This window comes from Quercus lobata, chromosome 6 (assembly GCF_001633185.2).
Source record: "Quercus lobata isolate SW786 chromosome 6, ValleyOak3.0 Primary Assembly, whole genome shotgun sequence".
Classification (NCBI taxonomy): Eukaryota; Viridiplantae; Streptophyta; class Magnoliopsida; order Fagales; family Fagaceae; genus Quercus; species Quercus lobata.
In genome coordinates this window covers 38,044,405-38,070,803 of record NC_044909.1, presented here as the reverse complement: position 1 = coordinate 38,070,803, position 26,399 = coordinate 38,044,405, and the positions used below count along the sequence as shown (strand labels likewise).

Here is a 26,399-nt window from a genome sequence, read left to right as displayed (position 1 = left end):
GTATTATGGACATCAATATAATTGCACGAGAATCCAATGTGCGCTCCGTGTATTAACACTAATACAATTGCCATCTCATGTAGGATGCACAAAAGTTTGACGAAAGATGAACTTCAAAAGGGCCACTGTCGTATATCCAATGCTACTATTCATAAGCACCACATGGAGAACTTTTGTGGCTGGTTTAGATCTCACGTACGTGTTATATATTCAACTTTTTAACATTGCAACTTTCCCATAAGTAGAAGGACGGTACTAATTAGACTCAGTTAATTTGTTTGATTATATTAGGTGATGTCAATGACTGCTGCTGATAGGGAAAGAACTGGACTTAGTGATACACTTGTCACGCTTTCGAAAGGGCCATATACTTCAGTAAATCGACTGAAACATTATGTCATAAATGGGTTAAAATTTAGGAGTTCGAGTGTCGAGGGAAATAGAAAAACGCAAAATAGTGGAGTTAGTGTTGCCACTGAAGGTGGCAATATGTACTATGGTGTGTTGACAGATATCATTGAGTTGAATTATTCAGGCAATATCAAACATGTGTTATTCAAGTGTAAATGGGTTGATGATCAAAATAGGAGGGGATATAAGATTGATGAGTTTGGGTTTCCTATGGTGAATTTTAATCATTCCGTACATGGTGGGGAGGAAATGGTGCATGAACCATATGTGTTGGCGTCTCAAGCTACACAAGTTTTTTATGTTGAAGATAAAAGGCAGAAAGATTGGTTTGTTGTCGTTAAAACGAAAGCCAGAGATGTATTTGATGCAGGTATTGGGCCCCATTATGATGAGGATGACACGGATGAGTTTCTTGAGAACATCCCGTACTCTGTCACTAGTCCTGATGTTGGTAGGGATGACCTTCGTTGGGGTCGAGATGATGTGGAGGGAATGACAATTGATGCCTCTATCATTGGCCCAAGAGATCTTCCTGAAATGGACGACTTGGATGAGTGTTAGTTCATTGATGATGACTCCAACGATGAAAATGACAACGAAGTCGATTACAGTGATGATGAGTAGTGTAATAGGATATTGTTGTGGTATGTGTAATTGTGTTATAGTTAATTCTTATTGAAATTATAAGTTCTCATTTGTAAAGGCATATTGCGTGCAAAGTTTGACATTGTTGCATATATATGTACAAACTATTATTTTGTCAAAATTGTTAAAAAATAAAAGTTTGAACATATAATTACTAATAACATAGACATATCTTTCCGGTTCGTTCAGAGCTTTGGAGTCACTATGACTCTGCGTATGACTTGAAAAGCACAACCCAGAAGGATTTAGACGTTTGAAACGGTTGTGATTGTCACCCTATCCTCTTTCACAATTTGCCTACGGATGTATGTAGTATGTACATGATTTAATTGTGATTGAGTATGACTAATATGTGATTAAGCTAACTCAAACAAACTGGGAAGTGTGAAATTAATTTTAGTAGGAAATTAATAGGCTCAAAAATAAAACTTACTTCATTTACATAACAAAGTTGCTACAAATGAGACTAAATCTTTACCTATACTAAAAGAGAAAATTGTAGGGAAAAACATTCAACATGGTTTTGGTATGGGGTTGACTTGTCTTTTTTTTTTTTCTTACTTTGAAATGAAGACTCTAGTTACACTTGTGTCTTTGTTATAGGATATATGTGTCCTCATGACTTAAGAATCAGATTGATACTCATATATAATTAGTAGGTGAAACTGTTACTTCTTCATGTTGTTGCATATATATGTTATAACTGTTATATTTTCGTGTTGTTAAGAAATAATAGTTTTAACATACATAATTATCTTTACTACAGTTAACAATTATTGGCCGTGCTTCTTAACCATTTTTCCTCATTGTGTTGTAAAAGGTGTTGGACGCAAGAATGGGGAGGAAACGCCAGTTGCCACTTGTTTACGTTGGGCAAGGATCATCACAGTCACGACAACGAGTGGAGGCAGCTGATGAGGAACCCCACATTTCTGAGGATGCAAGACCGGTGGCAACACCGGTGGCAAGTGACGATGATGAGACACTAGCTCCAGGTATTGGTCATGTTTTCGAATGTAAGGTTTGATGTTTATTATTGGATGCTTAGATCAATTCTAGCTAATACATATAGGAATTCATTTGGTTCAAAGTTTTTTAATATTGTAGGATTAATTTATGTTTTGCAATTTCAATTATCAGTTGGTGGTTTACATCATTTCATAATATAATTAAAATATCAAGGCATATTGAGTATATTCTGCTGACTTTGGTCCATTTGGTCCATTAATTTCCTTTGGGTCCAATTCAGTCGGTTCTGGTCTATTTGGTCCAATTTGGTCTGCTCAGTCCAGTCATTTCTGCTCAGTCTAGTTTGGTCCTACAGTGTCTACCTCAGTCCTTTAGGTCCACTATGGTCCATTCAATCACTTCAGTCCAATTTCATGCCATTGGTTTTTTCAATTGGGATGTTCCTGACATGTTATATACTTGACTCGAAGCCAACTATATGCAGTAAAGTATAACCAAGACATTCCCTCTGTATTTCCAAATTAACAAAGTGTGGGAAAATGCAAAACCTTGATTATCAATTCCAAGTATGTAGGATCTATTCCATCTTGGGTATCATTCTATCCGGATGATGATTAAAAAAAAAACGTGATATGTTCTTGTAGATTATTGTTATACTTGCTTAATTAAGCTAGCAATTTCCAATTACCAGTCAACTTTAGGAAATTGGTAAACAAATTTGCTGAAGTTGAATGATCAAAGAGAAGATCGGGTTGAAATTATATATTCTAAATCCAAATTTATTAAATGGTAATTATAGGCAACCCGTGACGAAGCATGGTTGCTCGTCTTTTTAGAAAGCTACGTAAGTGGGTTACATGAATGTGTGGGAGAAAGGCCTAAATTTACTTATGTTTTGTAACCATGAAATTGTAAACCTTTTATTATTTCAATTGGTAGATGCATAATTTTTGCATGGTGTGACATTTTTCACTACTTCTAAGCTTTGTTAAATAAGTTCTAATATGGCTGGTCTTGTAGATACAGATGATTATGTTCATACCCAAACACCGGTACAAAATCCAGCACCGGAACAAAATCGAGCATCAGAAAATAGGCCTGGAAAACGTGGGAAAACAAGGTTGGCTGACATATGGGCAATGACTGGTGAGTACAAAATTCAGTTGCCGTTAAATGATGAAGGCCAACCGATTGGCAATGACGGGGAATTGTTCGTTCGATGGTTGGGCTCGTTTTGCGAGAATGGCCTATTATGCCCGCTTACGCCTGCTGGGTGGCCAAGTGTCCCTCAAAAGTTTAAAAAAGATTGTTGGACGGAGATTGAGGTAGTATGAAAAGGAAATATTAGTTATTTTTATTTACACCTGCTGTCCTAATTAAAATACTACATTTTGCTAACTCTACTGTCTTATTTCAGCAACGGTATATAATTGATCCCAATATTGTCAAACCAACCAATCAAATGGGATGGGCAATGAGTCAGCTAGGAGAACTAAGGAGGAATCGCAGGACCAAGTTGAAGAAGGATCACAAAAAACCTGGGCTGTCACGTGAAGAAGTATTGGCTATTGAACCGCCTGGGGTTATCCCAGCACAGTGGAAGGAGATGGTTGATTATTGGTTCAATGAAAAAACTGAGGTACATGCGATATTCTTCGTCTTACTCATGTTCATGGTAATTTAGTCAAGAGATGTTTTGATTTTTTTAAATTTTCTTTTTTTGATGGTAATGTGGTTGCAGACATTAAGTCTCAAAAACAAGGCGAGTCGAGACAAGCAGAAAGACATAGCAAGATGTGGGGCCAAAAGTCTTGCTCAGATTTCTGCTGAAATGGTAATAAGTAAACTTAGAATTCATAAATGCCTACATGATGTCCCCTGATATTTTGAGGTCAAATTTACCAACTTAATCTCATTTCATATGTTTTAGGAATAAGAATAAGTTAATTAAATTATAGGTTTTTTGGTAAGTAAAAAATGTAATACATAGCTTTATGCATCCTTGTAATATATAGAGATGACTTTGTTAATCCTCTTAATGTATATATCACCCATGGGTAATTTTACTAAGTCCGAACATTTTAGGTTACTCATGGGTAATTTGAGATGCGCATCTCAATCTTATCTCAAATAGAGTGTTATTATAGAAAGTCTATGATGCCTATTTTCTAACTCTCCATGTCATTTTTATTTTTAATATCTTAATTTAACAACCCCATGTGTATTTGGAAGGTAGCTAAATCCTCTCATTATGTTACTACTCTCTCAGCTTTTTCTTAATTTCAGTAACTTTGTTATGACTATCTCATTGTGGACTTGTGTTAATTGTGGCATAACAACATTATATAGTTAGTGTTTATTGTAATTATGTTTGTTCATCATATAGGCGAAAGATAAAGGGGCGGCAGTCGAACGCGCGGATGTCTTTCAGAAAGTATACCGTACGAAAGATGGGGTTGCTGTTAGTGACCGTGTGCAAGATCAGATGGTAAGGACAATTTAATCGAATTGAATTTTAGTGTATTTTGTGTTTGTATTAATTCTGGTGTGTAATATGTTGTTTGGTTTTTGTGGGAAAACAGGATAGGATGGCAGTACTTTTGAATGAACAGGACATACGACTACACGGAGAGATTGGTAATGGAATCCTCTGGTCGAAGGACGACGCATATGCTCGGGTGATAGGTCTTGATGAGCGCCCAGGTCGTGTACGTGGGGTAGGCTTTGGGATCACCCCATCAGGAAGAAGTGCCAGAAACGCATCACAGTTTACCCCGACTACTACTCCATCGTCAAGCAGAACTCACGACAGGATGTCAGAGTTGGAGACGAGTCATGAAGAGCTAAGGGAGGCACTAGCTAAATCTAGGGAGGAACTAGCAATTTGTAGGGGGGAAGTAGCTCAATCCGAGGCGAGGCATAGGGCGGAACTGGCTGAAGCTGAGGCGAGGGCCCAAGCACGGATGGCTGAAATGATGGCGTCGATGAAAGCCATGTTTGCTTCACTTAGCCAGGGGATACATAATTTAGGTCATTCTCAGGTACTAAACAAATTTTATTTAGCCAAGAACTTAATATCTTGCACACGCATTGGTATGTGATATTAATACGATGCCTTTAATATATTTTAGGATGACAGTGCTTGATGGGAATGGAACTGTGAATGCTGAGGTAAAACAAAATTTCTCTAAAAATTTCTCTACAAACAGCAGCCTTCCTATAAACATACCATGCTATGATGGATAAAGTATTGCTGAACTTGATTGAATTCGAAGTTTTGACTAGGTTGTTTTAACGAATAGTTGAACTATTGCATAGTCTTCCTCTCATGTTACTCTTTGTATTTTTTTTGTTTTTTAATCCAAATTGAGCTCTCTCCCTCATAACATTATTCTCCCAAATTGCTCCATTGTGAGGCCTTTTAATACAACTGTGCATCTAAGCATTGCGGAATTACAATTTCAAATTCATGTTTAGAGTATTATGTATTGGTGGCAAAAATTTGGCAAATTAAACTCCCGCCAGAATAATTTGTGCAGACTTATTTTGAAGTGGACAACAAAGCAAACTGGTTGCTGCCTGTGGCTGTTTGAGAGCAATTTAGAATGTACAAAAGTCATTCTGGTATATTTTTTGTGATGTACAAAAATCCTTGTGATGTAGGAATGCGAACTTGTGTATTTCCTTTGTGATGTTCATGAAACTTGTGATGTTTATTATGGAACTTGTGATCTCGGGATGTAATGACGTTTATATGGATCTTGTGATGTATTTTCTTTTTGATATATATGGAACTTGTGATGTAGGAATGGGAAGTTGTTTAATTCCCTTGTGATGTTTACGGAACTTGTGACCCCAAGGATGTATTGACGTTTATGGAACTTCTTTATTTTCTTTTTGATGTATATGGAACTTGTGATGTAGGAATGGGTACCGGTGATCGTTTAATTCCCTTGTGACGTAATGACGTTTATGGAACTTTATTATTTTCTGTTTGATGTATATTGAACTTGTGATGTAGGAATGGAAGTTGTTTAATTCCCTTGTGATGTTTATGGAATTTGTGATTCTTGGGATGTAATAAGTTGTGAAAGAAGGGAGTTGTGTGTATAGCAGGAAATTGTGTGTATAGCAGGAACTTCAGAAAGCAGAGAAAAAAAATTTAAAAAAAAAAAAAAAAAACCTATAGCCGTGTTTTTGAAAACGCGGCTATAGCTTAATCAATGTTGCTGGGAAATGGCTATAAAACGCCGCTATAGGTGGCGTTCTCAGCTTGTATGTGATACCTATAGCCGCGTTTTTAAAAACGCGGCTATAGGTCCACGGATATAGCCGCGTTTGAGACGCGGCTAGAAGATGTCCTGGAGCCGCGTTTTTTGAAAATGCGGCTATAGGTCTGGTTTTAGCCGCGTTTTCTGAAAACGCGGCTATAGGCTTTGAGCTGCGGACTTTAGGCCGCGTTTTTGGGGTCTTAAGCTGCGTTTTTCAAACGCAGCTTTAGACCCCTTTTTTTGTAGTGAGATAAATTCAAATGTTTAAGATTTTGTTAACATGAACAGTATCTCCATTTATTAGAAAATAATTTTTCAAATCCAAAATGTGAGGAAGCAAATATAAAAATAAAAATAAAGTTAATATTTGTGTACGCATTTTCCTCCCAATGTTTTTGAAATTGTTCGACAAAAGATTAAAGATTAATCATTAAAGACTAGGCAGATTCAACTTCGAAGTCGCCTAATCTCAAAATTTTGTTTGAAGGTTAAGAGCATCAACCATCTAATGTTCTTAGCTGATACAATTTGCAAGTGTCACTATCAGCATTTGATTCACTCTTATCTTTTAAGCTAAGCAATCATAATGTCAAGAAAAAACATCATTTTCTTACAATATAAGCATCGTAGTCAATGAGACCTGCAATGATTCTTTCCTGCTACAAAAAACCTTCCAAATATTATAACTTGAAAGAATAAAAGTGGGTCATGTGGTCCTACTTCAATTCTTTGCTTAATCGTAGAGAAAAATTTGCCTATTAGGCTATTACATGATAAAACAAGATTTCCTCTTAATGAGAAAAGTTTCTTTAAAATGTTGGTAACTTAAAAAAGGTATATATCTACATATATTTTTAGTCACATGACATTAATTTTTTTTGAATAATTTAATAAATCATTCAATTTAATAAACACATAATTTTATAAATAACTATGTAGTGAGTTGGAAGAAATTTCTCTAAACTGATTAACCGATTTAAAAGATTAATTAGGGACTATGCTTTGTCAAAATATTGTTGACTGTAGTAATCAGAATCAGAGGAAGAAGCAAGAATCAAACATTAAAAGGAAGAAGTAATGAGCTGTGAAGTATACTACAAGTTGTTTTGCATTGAGGACTTATCTTCCTTATGTCGTTTTGTATTGTAATTATTAGTTAGAATGTTCACACGTGAGGTAACAACTAGTAACTAAATGTCACACATGTGCCTTGATAATTTGTTTAGTCTGTTAAGGTAGTTTGTTGATTAATCTCTATATAAAACCATCTTACTTGTACAGATTCAATCATAATAGAGAATCAAGAGAATTTCTTCAATCTCTTTTCTTTCTGTTTCTTTGATCTGTGATTGATAGCAATCCTTTCCTACTCTGAATTTCTTATATGGTATTAGAGCCTCTGTCAATGGCTCCCAATTTCGATCAAAATCCCTCTTCTTCATCGCAATCCACTCCTTAGCGAGAACTCTCTCCAATGGAGGATCCTTGAAGCCCTTTCTTTTTGCACCATGGTGAAACACCTGGTGCGATTCTTGTTTCTCAGCCTTTAATAGAGGAAAATTATCCTACTTGGGCTAGGGCAATGCGAATGGCTTTGGATGCGAAGAGTAAACTAGGGTTTGTGGATGGCTTTGGATGCGAAGAGTAAACTAGGGTTTGTGGATGGATCCATTACTGCATCTATGGCAGTCACACCTTTGGAAAAGGTGGCTTGGTCAAAGAATAATTCGATGATTTCTTCCTGGATCTTGAACTCAGTGTCACCACACATCACGGCAAGTGTGATTTACAGAGATACAGCCTTTGAAGTTTGGAATGCACTCAAGAATCGATTTTCTCAGGCCAATGGACCAAGAATTTCACAGCTCCAGAAGTAAATCTCTACAGTAATGCAAGGTGATTCAATTGTGACAACCTTCTTTACTGGTCTTCAAGCAGCTTGGGATCAGTTGCTTAACTTCAGGCCTTTGTCGTGTTGTACATGTGGAAAATGCACTTGTGGTTTGAATGACAAAATCGTAACTTTTCAGCATCAAGATTCATTGATGCAGTTCCTCAATGGCTTGAATGATGCTTATTCTTAGGTTAGGACTCAGATTTTGATGATGGAGCCTATTCCCTCAATTGATAAGGCTTTTTCTTTGGTAATTCAAGAAGAAAGACAAAGGGCTCTAGGTTTTAATACCAGTATCTCAGTAGAGTCCACTGCTCTTACTGTCAAGAATCAAGGCTCGAATCAGAGTGGCAAGAATTTCAAGGGAAATGCAGGAAAAGGAAGACCTACATGCAGTCATTGTGGCAAGATTGGTCATTTCATGGAGAAATGCTATAAACTTGTTAGTTATCCACCAGTTTACAAGCTAAAAGGCAAGGTTGCTATGGCAAATCAAGTAGCTCTTGATGGTGAATCAACTCATTTTGAAGGTGCACATCAGATCAATTCTTTTCCTTTCACTTCTGAGCAGTGTCAACAGCTGCATTTGATAGGCCACAAACTGAATGACCCCTTGTGATAGAAATTAATTAATTAATTAGTCAAGTTATTAATTAATCAATTTATCATGCAAACACGTGGTAGCACAAACAAATCACCAATAAACTAATAATGTAGTGGAAAATAAATAACACGGTGATTTGTTTACGAATAGGGAAAACCTAACGACAAAAACCCCACCGAGTGATTTTCAGGTCATCACTCCCGAAACTCCACTATTATCACAACAAGTGGTTACAAGTAAAGGAATCCCAAGTACCTTACCAACCTACAGTTGAACCTTTACTCCAATACCCAATTGGATTTGTTCTGTAGTGACAGTTCCCCTTTTTGATGCACGACTCCCAAGTACGTGCCTAACCAATTGTGCAGATCCCAGTACGCGACTTTAATCACCAACTAAGAAGATTGTTGGTTGTAAAGTTCTTCAGTTCATCTACACAATGAAGATCAAGAAGATGTTTGGTCACAAAACCCTATGGTGCACATACACAACAACTTCTTCAAGAGAAAGAGATGAACTAGGGCAAGAACTTCGTCTCCGGTCACAATTTGCTTGAACAAAATTTGCTTAATGCTTGTGCAACTTGTGAACTATTTGACGGCTCTTAAAACAATCCTTTTATATGTCTAGGGTTAGGAGAAAAGAAAGCCCAAAGACATATTCATGGATCCCAAGAAAATCAGACCAGAATTCTAAAATTCTTAAACCTCGACAGATAGAAGGTGTCGAGCAGGTATCAAGCACACGGGGCTTTGGACAGCTTTCTTAAGCTCGATAGATGCAGCTGTCGAGTTTTAATGAATTTGCATTATCAGCTTGTTTTCTTGGACAGACTTGAAGGCTTCAACACTTGATCTTGAAACATGGTTTCTTGAAATATTTAAACACATCTTAAATCTACCCAAATACAAGTAAAGTGCGTTTTGTCAAAAGATTAGCCAATTACATAAAATCATGATATATGTTCTTAACATGTGAACCACAAATGTCCTAACAACATTCATTGTTGAGTTCTCAAGCATTAACTTCAACTTCTAATGATGCCATTCACTCAGCTAATTCAGCACTTTTAGGTATTTCTCATGATTTCCTTCAAGATTCCATTTGCCTAAATGAAGCATTCCATTTTTGCTGTCAATCCTACTAACAAAACAACCTATAATGAAGAAATTTAGGTTCTTGACATAGGAGCCACAGATCACATCATACATTCTATAAAATTGTTCACTAAAATCACTAGTTCTGTTACTTCATTTGTTCAATTACCCAATGGTGAACAAGTCACAGTCACACACATTGGCACAATCCAAATTACTTCTACCTTAACTCTTGAAAATGTCCTATGTGTACCAGCCTTTACATTCAGTTTGATTTCAGTGAGCAAATTAACAAAATCCTTATCATGTTGTCTTGTTTTTCTCTCCAATTATTGTTTCATACAAGACCTTACTTGTTGGAAAATGATTGGATTGGGTAAAATTCATAATAATCTCTACTTGCTGCAAACTTCAAGCACTTGCAAGTTTGTTTCAGAGGCATCTTCTATTTTAGAATATGTTTTTAGTTCCTTGGTTAATTCTGTTTCTGATATTCCTGTTGCTTCTAAGCCATTTCTTTGGCATCTTAGATTAGGGCATGTCTCAGATAAGAAGCTTCATATTTTACATCATTCTCTTCATGATGTAACTACTTTTCATAGTAATAAAGATTGCGTTGTTTGTCCCATTGCAAAACAAAAAAGACTCCCTTTTCCTTTCTTTATTTGTCTATTAATTTATTTGATTTTATACATTGTGATGTTTGGGGACCATTTGCTAAAGCTACTCATGATGGTTTTAGATATTTTCTTACCATTGTGGATGATGCAACCAGATCCACATGGGTTTATCTCATGAAGTCTAAAACTGAAACTAGGTCCTTATTGATTTCTTTTTACAACATGATTTGTACACAATTTCACATAAACATTAAGGCTATTAGAACTGACAATGCTCAAGAATTTTTTCTCAAAGATTTTTATGCTAATCATGGAATTGTTCATCAACATTCTTGTGTTGCTACTCCACAACAAAATTCAGTTGTGGAGAGGAAACATCAGCACATTTTAAGTATTGCAAGAGCATTGAAATTCCAATCTAATATGCCTATATGTTATTGGGGTGATTATGTTTTAACAGCTGTTCATATTATAAATAGGCTCCCTAGTTCTGTTTTAGACAATAAGACACCTTTTAAGAAGCTTTATGGCAAATTTCCCTCTTATGAACACTTAAAGGTGTTTGGGTGTCTTTGTTTTGCCTCTATCTTAGCTCACAATAGATCTAAGTTTGCACCTAGATCTGTTCCTTGTGTTTTTCTTGGACATCCCTTTGGTGTTAAGGGTTATAAACTTCTCAATTTGTCTACTAAGAAAATATTCATATCAAGAGATGTTTGTTTCCATGAAACAGTTTTTCCCTTTGTTTCTTCTGGCTATTCACCAAATTCAAACATCTCCCTTCCTCATCTTTTTCCTTCTGTGGCAACTCCACCTACTCCTGTTTTCCTTGAGCCTATACAAGTTCCTGTAACCACAAGTCCATCACCTACATCTACTAAATTTGGTCATTCCTTGGACTTATCTGCTCTTATCCCTTCTGGTCCATCTTTGGAATTACCAATTCCTGTTGATGCTTCACATGACTTGGCAGCACTTGTTCCTGTAGTTTTTGCAGATTCAGATGCCTTGCCATCTGTTCCTGTCATTTCTGCAGATTCTACAGAAAGTGCACCATCTTTAAGAAAATCTAGTAGGGTCTCTAGGCTTCATTCATACTTGCAAGATTATAAGTGCAACTCTATATCTTCTACTGAACTAACTCATTCCATTCTTCACAACAAGTCTGGTTCCTCCACAGTCAAACCAGGTATTAAATATCCCCTTTCTAATTACCTTAACACCTCTAAATTGTCCCCTTCCTATGCCAATTTTTGCTCACTTCTCACTGCTGTCCCTGAACCAAGATTTTATCATGAGGCTGTCAAGGATCCAAAATGACAGGAAGCTATGGATGCTAAAATTAAGGCCTTGGAATCTAATCACACTTGGACACTTACTCCTTTGCCTTCAAATAAAAATGCTATTGGTTGTAAGTAGGTCTATAGGGTGAAGTATAAGGCAAATGGGTCTATAGAGAGGTACAAGGCTAGATTGGTTGCTAAGGGGTTCACTCAACAAGACGGTTTGGATTTCACTGATAATTTTTCACTAGTTGCCAAAATGACTACTGTCAAAACTTTGCTTGTCATATCTGCTGTTAGAGGTTGACATTTGGTCCAATTAGATGTCAATAATGCCTTCTTATATGGTGATCTCCATGAAGAAGTATATATGCAGCTTCCTTAGGGTTTTCACAGCAAGGGGGAGCACTTAGTTTGCAAGCTACACAAATCCTTATATGGTCTTAAGCAGGCATTAAGGCAATGGTATTCCAAGTTTTCGTCTGTTATCTTAAAACATGGTTTTAAGCAGTCTAAGGCTGATTACTCATTGTTTACTAAGAAGTTTAATGTTTCTTTTATAGCCTTGCTAGTATATGTTGATGACATTCTTATAGCAAGTAATGATGTTCAAGCTGTTAATGACCTTAAAGTTTCTTTGGATAAGCATTTCAAGCTGAAAGATCTTGGAGGTTTGAAATATTTTCTTGGGCTTGAAGTGGCTAGATCAGACAAAGGCATCTTTTTGAATCAATGAAAATATGCCTTAAAAGTTCTGAAAGATGCAGGGATGACTGCTTGCAAGCCTAGTAAGGTGCCAATGGAGCAAAACCTGAAGTTAAGTAAATTTCAAGGGAAGTTGTTATCTGATCCTGGAGTTCATAGAAGATTAGTGGGAAGATTGCTATACTTAACTATTACTAGACCTGACATAGCTTATGCTGTGCATAAGCTAAGTTAGTTCATGTCAAAACCAAGAAAACCACATTTAGATGCTGCCTACAAAGTTTTGCAATACATCAAAGGCTATCTTGGTCAGGGTATTCTATTGTTATCCAAGTTAGATTTGCATTTGAAGGCTTACACAGATGCAGATTGGGCTTTTTGTGTTGATACCAGGAGGTCAACTACAGGCTATTGTATATTCTTGGGTGACTCTTTAATCTCATGGAAATCTAAGTAACAGTCTATGGTATCTAGATCTTCTGTTGAAGCAGAGAATAGAGCAATGGCAATGACTGTTTGTTAAGTGACTTGGCTGTTGGCCTTGTTAAAGGATTTGCAAATTCATCATCCTCAACCAGCGCTACTGCTTTTGTGATAATCAAGCGGCTATTTACATTGAGAAGAATCCTATTTTTCATGAAAGAACAAAGCATATAGAAGTTGATTGCCATCTGGTCAGAGACAAGGTGCAAGATAATGTGATTAGATTGTTCTTTACTCCCACACATTCATAGTTGGCAGAATTATTAACTAAAGCTCTTAGTAGTCAACAATTGAAGTGTTTACTTGCCAAGATGAGTATAGTGAACATCAATAGTTTAGCTGCTCATCTTAAGGGGGAGTGTCAAAATATTACTGACTGCAATAATCAGAATCAGAGGAAGAAGCAATAGTCAAACACTAAAAGGAAGAAGCAATGAGCTGTGAAGTATACTACAAGTCGTTTTGCATTGAGGACTTATCTTCCTTATGTCGTTTTGTATTGTAATTATTAGTTAGAATGTTCACACGTGAGGTAACAGCTAGTAACTAAATGTCACACGTGTGCCCTGATAATTTGTTTAGTCTATTAGGGTAGTTAGTTGATTAATCTTCAATCTCTCTTCTTTTTGTTTCTTTGTTCTGTGATTGATAGCAATCCTTTCCTACTCCGAATTTCTTATATGCTTTAACCCTAGTTTTTGTTCAAAAGATTTGTAGCGTGGCCTATTGGAAAAGATTACCTTTCCTCTTTTTGTATTGCAATTCTTTGCATAAAGTTGAAATTTGATTTCCTTTTCCAAAAACAAACAAAGCTCTTCTAGCAAATAGCAATGTATAGTCATTAATTTAATTGTGATTTACTAAACCACCACGCAAATGAGTACCACATTAGCAAAATCTAGGGGTGTGCAAAAAACCCGCCAACCTGCCAAACTCGACCCAACCCACCCATATTTTTAGGGCTTGGTGAGTTGGGTTGGGTTACAATTTTTTTTTTTTTTTTTTTATAGCGAGTCGGGTTGGGTTTGGGTCATAAAATTACAAACCCGCCAAACCCGACCCGGCCCACCCATATTTTAATATATTTTTAGAATATATTATATATTTAATAATTTTTTAAAAAAAACCAGCTGTAGAGCACTTCCTCAGTTCCTACTATCATATATAATATAAAATCCTATTATTTCTTTTAATATATATTTAAATATATTATATAATTAATAAATTTTTTTAAAAAATTTTAGATATATTTTGTTTATAACTGAATTAGAAACTCCTGTATATTTTGTTTATAAGTGAATTAGGATACTAGTTCATTTATATTTTGTTTATCAACTTAGTTGGATACTTAAACATATTTTGTTTACAAATAAGTTGGAATATTAGTTTATATATTAATGTATATTTTGTTTATCAACTCAGGTGGCAAGTGTGATATATTTTTTTCTGCTCAATTTAATAATAATAGTAATAAAAAAATTGTCCAATCTATGAGTTCAACCTGGCCCAACCCAACCCATGTGGGTTGGGTTAAATTTTTTTTGACCCACCATGGTGGGTTGGATCAAAAAATCCCTTCAACCTGACCCAACCCGACCTATGCACACCCCTAGCAAAATCTACAGAAAAATGTTGAGCACTATAGAAATTATTTTGCTACATTATCCATCAAAATCATTTTGCATCATTTTGCACGGACGAGCAAGTTTCTTATCCTGCAGCAATTCAACCACTTTTCGCATGGAGGGTCTCTTATTGGGTGATGCTACGGTACAAAGAAGAGCTACAATCAAAACCTTCTCAATCTCTCCACAATCGCATGAAAATGGATCCAACTTCGGGTCTATAAGCTGGACCAAATCAATGTTTCTAATACCATCACTACTTCCTTCTTCAAAAGATGATATAACAATCCCTGAAACCCACTTCACCAAATCGTTGTTATCACCAAAGGAGGGGTCATTTGGTCTTTTACCGGTTATTAATTCCAATAGCACCACACCAAAACTATAAATATCGCTCTTCTCTGTCACTCTTAGAGTGTAACCGTACTCTGCATTGATTCAACAAAACGCAAATAAAAAAACTAACTAGTTGATTACAAAGACAATCAGTTCTTTTATTTATTTATCTACTTAATTATCATCTTTATGTGAGATGTAAAAAATAAAGGTTAATACTTTTTTTACTATATCAACTTTTACATTTCTCATGAAACAGTAACTATATTGTGCAATGACCCTAACTATCGTATCTGTACTGGATGTCAATCCAAAAGTTGAGTATATGTAGAATAAACAGGAGAAAATAGGCAAATGCCCTTTTCTCCCAAACTAAGCAGCGTTTTGCCCTATTTTCCAAACTAATTAAGGAAATGCCCATTTTTTGTAACTTGATTTAAGATAAATTGAGTTAAAAAAAAAAAAAAAAAAATTATGGAGCCCTATAGCGGCGTTTTTAAAGATTTATAGTGACGTTTTAAGAACCTATAGTGGCGTTTTGTAACTTGACCTCTATGAAATCAAGTTATAGGCAATTTTTATTTTTTTATTTTTTTTTTTACCTATAACTCGATTTCATAGAGGTCGAGTTACAAAACGCCACTATAGGTCCTGAAAATGTCATTATAGGTTCCTTAAAAACGCCGCTATAAGGCCTAACTCGATTTATCACAAATCGAGTTTCAAAAGAGGAGCATTTTCCTAATTAGTTTGGGAAGGGGGCAAAGAGCTGCTATTTTTTCCCGAAAAGGGCATTTGGCAATTTTTTCCATAATAAACAACTAGTTTGACAAACTGTAAAAACCTTTCCCTATTGCCAAAATGTATAATTCACGAACGTGGTTATACATTTTTTTTTTTTGAAAGTGGACTCGATGTTTATTTAAATAGAAATAGAATCTTCATACAGAGCTTGTAGAGCAGGTGGAGGGATATCCTCCAACCAAATAACCTCATCCTCAACAGTTCTAGCAAATCTAGCTAGTGAATGCGCTATAGCATTAGCAGACCTACACACACAACTAAATGACACATCCTGTAGGCCCGAAAGAATACAGCCTATATCTTCGTACAAGTGCCCCACTCTGGACAAGTTGGTACCCATCCTGAGAGTAGAAATGATGTCATTCATTACAGTGCAGTTATCTCCCTCAATAATCACACTATGAAACCCCGAATCCACAGCAAACTCCACAGCCTTCCTGCAAGCAAGCACTTCGGCCTCCTCACTGTCAAATACCGCTGGTCCTTTAGCTGAGATGGACGCCATTACCTCCCCCGAATCATTTCTAATAACCGCTCCAAATCCCGACGCATGTATATCGTGGAATATAGCGGCATCGAAGTTAAGCTTGAAGCCGTTAGCTGCTGGTGGTCGCCATTGTGAATCTCTCGGTGCGCTCAAGGAAGCCACCAGCTGAACCTGAGCCTCCCTGAATTCCTTCAGAAAGTCCGCTGCTCTCTGAACCAGCCGAGATGGGTCCTGTAACATCCCTCCATGCAGCACCAAGTTCCGCTGTGACCATATCAGCCATGCCTGCACAAAAAATAGCTCGGTCTCCTCCAAGTTTAGTTTGTGTGTCAACGTCTCCACCAACTGTCTTATGTCATGCACATCACAAGATTCCTTTTGCAGCTTCTTGATACTCCCGGCCCACACATCTTGAGCCACACTACATTCCCAAAGCGCATGTAATGCAGTTTCATCTCCTCTTGTACATAGTTGACAGGTCCGGTCCTCAATAATTGTTTTTCGAACCAGGTTTTCACGTGTGGGTAATATATCATGACAGACTCTCCAACCAAAAATCTTAAGTTTGTTTGGGATATGGAGTTTCCATAGCGTACTCCACATAGATTCACTCATCCTTGCATTGGAGCACTCCCCCTGCATATTTTTCTCCTTTTCAATCTGCCTGGCTATTTGATATCCAGATTTAACTGTATACTCACCCTTCCTATTGTGTATCCAATAGATAGAGTCCTGAATGAGTCTCCGACTTAATGGGATTCGGAGAATAGCAGTTGCATCATCACTGTGAAACTTCTCCCCTATGAGTTGGCTATCCCACGTATGAGTTGACCAATCAATTAAATCTGCCACTCTCCATTCCCACTCTTCATCTGGAACTGCATGAATCACCTTATTAGTCGGATGCTTTGGGATCCACCTATCCTTTGTAACCCGAATTCCCAATCCGTTACCAACCCTCCAGCAATGTCCTCTCTCCAGGATTCCTTGAGCTGCCAAAATACTCTTCCAAACGAAGGAGCTGTTAGGAACGTCCACTGCCTCCAAAAATCCACATCTAGGAAAGTATTTCGCTTTGAAGCAACTAAGCAACAATGAGTCTTTTCCTTGCATCAACCTCCATCCTTGCTTGGCTAGCATCGCTAGGTTGAAACTTCGAATATCACGAAAGCCCATTCCCCCCTCCTTTTTGGGAGTAGACAGTATGTCCCAACTCCTCCAATGAATCTTTCTTTCATTGCCAACTTGTCCCCACCAAAATCTAGCGCACATAGCATTGAGTTCGTTACAAAGCTTAACCGGTAGTTGAAATACCCCCATTGTGTAGGTTGGTATTGATTGTGCAACTGCTTTTATGAGCACCTCCTTGCCTGCTCTTGATAATAATTTCCCCTTCCATCCTTGCAGCTTTTTCCAAACCCTATCTTTAAGAAAAGAAAAAGTTTGGTATTTTGAGCGACCAATCAGTGTTGGGAGTCCCAAATATGACTCAAATCTGTCCACCTCCTTTACACCTAAATTATTTTTTATCCATTCTCTTTGTTCCGCCATTGTGTTACTGCTAAAGTAAATTGAAGACTTCTCCAAATTGATACACTGACCAGAAGCCCTGGCATACAGCTGCAAGGTATCCATTATCACCTTAACTTCATCTTGCTTGGCTTGGCAGAATAATAAAGAGTCATCTGCAAACAAAAGATGAGTAATACTAGGTGCTCGTCTGCATATCGACACCCCATGGATCCGATTCTCCATCTCCGCCTTTGCCAATAAAGAAGTGAAACCTTCTGCACATAAGAGAAACAAATAAGGAGATAGAGGGTCTCCTTGACGGAGCCCTCTAGTAGGTACGATATTACCATAAGCTCTACCATTAATTTTAACAGAGAAAGAAGGGGTGGATACACAACACATCACCCGGTCTATCCAAACATTCGGAAAACCCATCTTCACCATTATGCTCTTGAGGAAGGTCCACTCAACCCGGTCATAAGCTTTACTAATGTCCAGTTTCAAAGCAAGAGACCCTTTTTTACCCTTTTTACGCCCATGCATAGTATGTAGTGTTTCATATGCCACCAGGATGTTATCAGTAATAAGCCGACCCGGCACAAAAGCACTTTGGGTAGGGGAAATCAATTGGGGTAAAATTTTCTTCAATCTGTTGGCCAAAACTTTTGAAATAATCTTGTAAATTACATTGCAAAGACTAATAGGTCTATAGTCAGACATTTTTTCTGGTGACTTTAACTTGGGAATAAGGACAATATAAGTGTAGTTAATCTTAGGATCCATAATTCCAGAATTTAAAAAGTGCAATACAGCATTAGTCACATCATCCCCAACAATATGCCAAAATTTTTGGTAAAAGAGAGCATTCATACCGTCAAGTCCTGGCGATTTTGTTGGTCCCATTTGGAACAAAGCTGTTTGCACTTCTTCTGCGCTATATTCATTGGATAAGATCTCCACCATGTGTGGGGCCACCTTATGTTTAACTGCCGCAATACATTCCTCCATCTGATCACAACCCCCTGTTTTGAACATATTCTCAAAATAGTTTATTGCCACCCCCGCAATATCATCAATCTCTTCAATCCAGTTATTATCCTTGTCCTTGATTCCCTGAATAAAATTTCTACGTCTCCGTTGTGAAGCTTTTGAGTGAAAAAACTTGGTATTTCTGTCACCATGTTTTAGCCAAGAGATACGAGACCTTTGTGCCCAATATATTTCTTGCCTCAACAAAAGGCTGTCCAACTCTTTACTTGCTGTAACAAATTCTGATCTATTACCTTCTGTCAATTCGCCCATACTGATTGCTTCAACTTTCTTCTGGAGTTGCTTGATTTTATCCTTGTCCGGGTGTGTTTTGGTGGAACCCCATGCATGTAAATCCCTCCCACAGCTGGCAATCCTGTCGTTGATCTTAGTCAAACCCGTATTTCCTCTATCCAACTTGTTCCAAGCATCTTGAACTACTTCTTCACATTCCTCCCATAACAACCAAGACTCCTCGAATTTAAAACCATTTGAACCCCTTGCCGCCACTCTCTTGAAAGTCCCTGTCTGAAGGATCAAAGGTAAATGGTCGGATGCATGGGAAAATAAGTGGGTGACTGAACTGATTGGGAATCTCACTTTCCAGCTTTCTGATGCCACAGCTCGATCAAGCCGCTGCCTTGTGTTTGCAAGTCCTGGTCTCTTGTTGTTCCAAGTATAAGGGTAACCGATGAAACCCAAGTCTGATAACTGGCACAGTTCCAAAGCTCGTCGAAACTCATCCATTTGACTATAGATAGGAGGTCGGCTGCTTAGTTTCTCAGAGGAGTGTAATACAGCGTTAAAGTCACCAATGCACAACCATGGACCATCAACAAAGGAAGCCAAATGAGAGAGCAATGCCCAAGATTTTGGCTTCTGACTCGCTTCTGCCCACCCGTAAAAACCCGTCAAATACCATTGAAAGCCATCATCCTCTACCACCTTTGCTAGGATATGATGTTCAGCATAGTTTATAACATCTACCATCACCTCATGTTTCCATAACAGTGCCAAACCTCCCCCAGAGTTAGGTTGCTTAACAATGACTTGATTTGGATAATATAAGTCTAGGTTTCCACAATGTTTCTTAAAACCTTTTTTATCCAGCCTTGTTTCCATCAAGAAACAGACTGCAGGAGCTTGTTCCTTCATAATTTTACGAAGGCTTCGAACTGTCCAAGGGTTCCCAAGCCCTTGGCAGTTCCAACTGAGGAGCTTCATTATGGTCGGCAAGGGTGAACCATCACCCCCGCCGCTGCATGTTGTATATCATCTTCTTGTGTCTTACTTTTCTTTCTTTGCTGTTTCACTGAATCTTCGTTAGTATCCTCGTCTGTGATCTGTAAGGACCGCCTCTTACCCAATAAGTTTGTGGGCTCATCATCACTCAAGCCCTTTAGTCCATCCATACGAGAAAGTCTAGTCCATTTGGGCTTTGAGTTAGCAAGCCCAAATGGTTTAGACTTGTCTAACACGTGCTCCTGTTTTGCTAATAGTAGCTCACGTGCCTCCTTTTTATTTATGGCCTCCGAATCACCTTCTTCATGATTCATATTTAATGCCGCCTCCTCCAATGATTTCTGTGCATTACTTTCCGTTGAAAATCCATGAGTTTCCGGATTTAAAGCTCCCATAATAATGTCCACATGTTGCGGCATCACTTTTGCTGCATCCGTTTCAGACCCCTCATTATTGCTTGTAATAATTTCCTGAAAATCCGGGTCCGTTCCGTACTGTGCGTCATTTCCTTTTCCACGTGTCTCCTCCTCCGTCTGGGTTGTAAAGACAGATCCGGCAGCCACCGTCTCATACTGCCGTTCAGGTCTGCGTTTTTGTGAACGGAATAGTTCCTCCTCGTCGTTCCTAGCTTTGTTTCTCGTTGGTGACCAAGTCCGTGAGCCAATTGCCTTCATCCAGTCGCCGTACTGACACATCACGTCGCCGCTGTTCTTTGATGCCGCGTAGTAACTGGCGCAGTGACGTAGATCATGACCCAGCAACCCACAGTAGTGACAAAACAACGGCAGTCGCTCATACTTGAATTTAACCCAGTACCGAGTACCATCTGATCCTGCCACAAAGCCTCCCCTTCTTATCGGTTTCGAAATCGGAATAGCAACCCGGACTCGCATGAACAGCCGTTGTGCCTCAGGCTTCAGTCGCTTCTCCTCCTCTACTACCACTCCCAACCTACTCCCCACTTCCACGGCCACCTTGGGAGAAACCATGTCAAATGGTGCATCCCAAATTTGCACCCACATCGGTATTGAATCAAACTTCACGTTACTTGCTGTCAAACCCATCTGCCACCGACAAAGCATAAGTGCTTGGTTGTCGAACGTCCAAGGGCCTCCTCTGAAAACCCTTTCCATCTCAAACTCTTTTTGGAATTTGAATTGAAACAGATTTGAGCCCACCTCCATGATGTGAACTCCTTCTTCTAACCCCCACGCCTTCTTAAATGTGTTTATCGCTGCCTTTTTGTTGAATGGTTTACACGTGAGAAGCTTTCCCAGTAAGCTTAGTGTACAACTCTCAATCTCCTCTTGTCTTCCTTCGTCAGATACCTCAATCACTTCCTCCTCCTCCGTGGTTAGTTTCATGTTTTCCAAGCTATGAATCACTTCGTCAGCCATTGAGCACCAAGAAAGAAAGCTAAAAGACAGACCCTTAAGACAAACTAAGGGAGAAAAAACTCGTCAGGCGAGAGGGAGAAAAAGCTTTTTTTTTTCTTCAAGAAACATGAATAAAATTGAGGTACATGTGATAGGAGATTTTCAAAGGAAAAAAAACATGACAGGAACGTTACTAATACTTGGCAGGGGCACCGAACATATAAATGTGCTAGTTGTCTCCAACTGAAACTGAATTTTTGTAATTAAGCAAAAAAAAAAAAAAACTGATTTTTTGTATTTAGCCAAAAAGGGGGGGATTGAATCAACAAGTATACTAGGTGGCAAAGCCATTGGAAAATTTGGTACCGATAAGAAGTAGTTCATATTGAGTTGGTGGCAGGTTAACTTATATATATTAGCATCAAATGGGGCCCTAGAGTTGGTGGCTAAATTCAAAACTCCAAAGCGCCAAAACCAATCAGACATAAGAAACAATACAAATGATGTAAACAGAAGTTGCAGCTAACTAAGGCATGCCTAAACAGAAATTGCGCAATATCACCCAGAAAAGAATTAGACATTCAAGAGAAACAGTTGCAAGAGAGAAATGAATAATCCTAAAGATATGTCCGATTTATAATATGTTAACACTTGTGATTATGAGTGATGAATATTTTCTACCTAATTTTATTTACATAACCTGTAATTTTTAACCAATTATTGAAGGTGTACAAGCAAACAAATTATGAAAATGGATGTGTCTGTAATAATGTAGAGGAAGATGAAAAAGAAGAATAATGGACTAACCTGGTGCAATGTAGCCATTGGAGCCAGCAACTCTGGACATAGCACCAAGACCATGGTGCAATGACTTAGCCAGGCCGAAATCCGCCACACGTGGCCTCAAATCCTGGTCCAACAAAATATTGTTGCTCTTCACATCCCGGTGCACGATAGGTGGAGCACAATCATGGTGAAGATACGCCAATCCCTGAGCCGTACCCAATGCTATCATGAACCTCTTGGGCCAATCCAACAAACCTACACTATCATGATCTCCATGCAACATGTCACCCAAGCTCCCATTTTCCATGTACTCGTACACCAAAAGTCTGCACTCCTTGTTGCTACAACAAAACAACAACTTCAAAACATTGGTGTGTCGGATCAGACCCAGTGTCTCCACTTCGGATCGGAACACCGTTTCTAAATCCAAATACGGGTTTTGGGTCTTTCCCCAAAGCTTCTTAACCGCTACTATTTGACCTGTTTTGAGCTTCACCTTATATACCCGACCCGACCCACCTGATCCAATCTGATTTCCTGCTCTTAGATACGGGAAAATGTCTTGCTCAGTGAACCCAATTCGTTGGAATGCGATTACCTTCATTTGGCTGTGGAGTTTGGGTTTTGGATCACCAAGCGGTGGAAATTTGGTTTTGTAAAGCCATACCAGAGACAGTACTAGGATTATAACACAGAAACCTAAAAGAACTAATACAGAATAGAAAGAGGCGGTTCTGGGTCTCGAACATAGTGCCAAGGGTTTCAAAGTGTTGCTAAAGAGATTTGGGTTATCCAATAGGCTCGGTAGATAAAACTTGGTGTCGAACTCCAAAGGTACTCTACCATTAAGATTGTTGTTGGAGAGGTTAAACTCTGTCAGCTTCAGCTTCGTCAAAGACTCAGGAATCTCTCCTGTGAGCAAGTTTCCGGAGAGATCAAGATACGTTAGCACCGGTAAAGTCCCCAAGTCAGGCGGTATAGTGCCGGAAAATCTGTTTCCCGATAGGTTAAAATAGGACAAGGCCTTCCAGTTCAGCGAGCTCACATTTCTTGGAATTTCGCCCGATAACATGTTCTCTTGGACAAGAACTTTCTGCAACTTCTTCAATCCTGTTATACAAGTCGGCAACACGCCGGAAAACTGGTTTTGGCTCAGCGAGAACTCGACTAGTTGTTGCAGCTGGCAAATTTCCACGGGAATCTCTCCAGTGAAATTATTTCCGGCAATCGAGATGGCAACAAGCCCAGAGGCAAGAGATATGTTATGCGAAATGGAACCCTGTAATCTATTGTTATACATTTGGAGGCGAGTAAGCCCAGGATGACTCCAAAAACCCTCAGGTACTTCACCGGATAGTTCATTTTGCTCAATCCTGACATAGTTAAGAGAATCGCATTCACCGTATGACATTGGTATTGTTCCACAGAAGCTGTTCTTGAATGTGACTAACCTCTCAAGCTTCTTTCGGTAGCAGAGGTACATGGGCAACTCACCAGTGAATTTGTTCGTAGAAACATCAATATTCACCAAGTCAGAATTTTTCCCAAGATTTTTGGGTATTTGTCCAGAAAAGCTGTTGTTGAAGATTTTCAGCTCATGTAGAACCGGGTTCGAAGCTAAAACTTCAGGAACTTGACCTTCGAAAAAATTGTCGTTGAGGTTAAGAGAGTTCAGTGGCATTGCGGCAATCTTTTCAGATAGTGTACCGCTGAGGTTGTTTTCAGAGACATCTAGTCTAAGCAAAGTCCTCAAATTTGCTATGGTCTCTGGCAATCCACCGCTCAAATTGTTTTGATAAAGCTCGATTTGTTCAATGCTTTTTAATCCGCCAATACTCTTTGGAATTTCACCGGAAAGTGAATTGTTGGATAAGTCTAGGTTCTTGAGCGAGACAAGTTTCCCGATTGAGTCCGGTATTGTCCCAATGAGATTCAAACTTGAAAAATACATAATCACGAGCTTGGTCAAGTTTCCAATCTCCGGAGGCAAAGGACCAGGCGTCAATGGATTGGAAATTAGCTCTAACAGAGTTAACGCACGGAGATTGCCTAAAAATGAAGGGATTGAGTCTGTGATATCGTTTGATCTTAGATGTAGGAATCTCAGCGCCGGGAACCGCCGGCCAAAGCTCACCGGAATTTTCCCAGTGAAAAAGTTGTCAGAGAGATCGAGATTTTCCAAATTTGTAAACTCTGGCGAGAAGTCCGGCAACTTTCCGCTGAAGTAGTTATTTGCGAGGCTTAGAAAATGAAGATGTGAGCACCTAGAAAAGGCTCGGGAAGTGATTATACCGTTGAGGGTATTGTGAGCGAGAGACAAGTTTTGGAGGGTCCGAATCTGACAGAATCCAAACGGGAACCGGCCAGAGAGATTGAAACCGGACAGGTAAATTGAAATGACTTTGTGTTTGTGAGAGTCACAAGAAATGCCACTCCAATTACATGGATTATGTTCACGGTTCGAAACCCAATCGTTGAGGCTGCCATTCGGGTCATCCAGTTGGGTCTTCTTGACCCGAATCAAAATCTCAGAATCAGATGTCAGTGAAAGCACTAGTGAAAAGCAGTGCAAGAACAAGAAAAACAGGACCGCAAGGGCTTTGGGTGTTAGGTGTGTCATCATCTTAGAACCTATTACAAAATGTGTAAGCCTTTTGCAAATGGTAATGGAAAATGGGAAATGATTTTCAAGGGTTTTGGGTTTGTGAGGGAGTAACGGTTGGGAAATAAGGACGGTGACAAGAACGAGGTCAAATGCTGAATGGGATTTTAAATAGGTATTAGAAATTCAAGGGGTTCACATGGGAATAGCTGCTGTGTGGTACAGAAAGGGATGGGTGTAATTTTTTTTTTTTTTTTGCTAAATAAGGAATGGGTTTAATTAGGCTCATCTTCTGGGATATTGTGAGAGAGAGTGATTTGTTAGCGAGGTTGGTGGGTAATTAGAGTGATACAATTGCAGTTTGTTTTGGTAAGTAAGGACAAAGATATAATTGCATGTTGAGCAAGTTCAGCTTGACTCATTTTTGGCTTTTTAGGAGAAAGTGACCTAAGTAATTGGATTATGTTGGTGAGTGTCTTTAGGACACTTGTTAACAATTTATTTTAGAAAAATTTTGATATCACTTTTATGGGAAATAAAAAAAAATTGTCAAAACATTAATTGTTTTGTTTTTTTCTCATAAAAATTTTCTTTAACTGGATTCTTAACTAGTGCCCTAAGAATATTCGTTAACATTTTCCTAAGCAATTAAGTAGTAGTATCAAAAGTTGTGGCAGTTTATTTTATTATGATTATTATTATTTTTCTCCTTTTGGTAGGAGTCTTTCCCTCTCATTTTCAAAACGAGCCCTTATCTCCCTTAGGTTGTCCTAAGGGGTTGAGTTTTTTTTTTTTTTGTCTCTCTCTCTCTCTCCCCCTCTAATAGTATCTTGGTGCATCATGGCTGAGGGTGTCTCTGAAATTTTAGAAAAGCTAAAACTCACGTCCAAAGAGGAGGAAGTCATTGATATTGCTGATGATAGGAGGATCAGTGAGATTGAAAGCTGTGTGCTTAGTTTGGTAGACAAGTTTTTAACATGTAAACCGTATAATAAGAGAGTTGCTTTGAGTACCTTAAGGAAGGTTTGGGGGTTGGATTCTGAGTTACAGATTGTGGAAGTTGGTGTAAACTTGTTTCAGTTTAAGTTTAAGACTGAATTTCAGATGGCTCGGATTCTTAAAGATGGTCCTTGGTCTTTTGATAATCAAGAGATGGCAACGAGGGATGTCCGTAGCCAATATTGTTCTTGATCATGTTTCCTTGTGGGTGCAAATTTGGGGAGCACCCTTTGATATGGTTTCCCTACAGGTGGCAACAAATATTGATGGTCAGATTGGTACGGTGGAGGATGTGGAAAAACGAAGGTCAAATGATTCACAAAGCTTGTTCATGCGAGTGAGAGTTTCCGTCTCTGTTTCTAAACCATTAATAAGGGGTTTTTTTGTCTCAGACTTCGAAGGTAACCATACATGGTTAAATTTAAGTATGAGAGATTGGCGATGTTCTGCCACTTTTGTAGATTTGTTGGGCACGACTTGAAGCACTGTGCGGGTTTCTTTGTTGTAGAAAAGAATGGTGCAACAATGGAACTCTAGTACGAAGACTGGTTAAAGGCAGTGGGTGGTCAGCAAAGAACTACATCAAGTGCGGAGGGGGCGGTGCAGAGAGAAGTAGAAG

General features: G+C 38.5%; 1 protein-coding gene across 1 annotated transcript; it reads right to left on the bottom strand.

The window, feature by feature from the left end:
* Positions 1–14,643: 14,643 nt before the first annotated feature.
* LOC115950236 (LRR receptor-like serine/threonine-protein kinase HSL2) lies at positions 14,644–24,799 on the bottom strand. Its single transcript, XM_031067467.1, has 2 exons — positions 22,201–24,799; positions 14,644–15,035 (listed from the first exon to the last, which is right to left on the bottom strand). Exons 1-2 carry the CDS (start codon positions 24,797–24,799, stop codon positions 14,644–14,646), a joined length of 2,991 nt encoding a protein of 996 aa, XP_030923327.1.
* Positions 24,800–26,399: the final 1,600 nt, after the last annotated feature.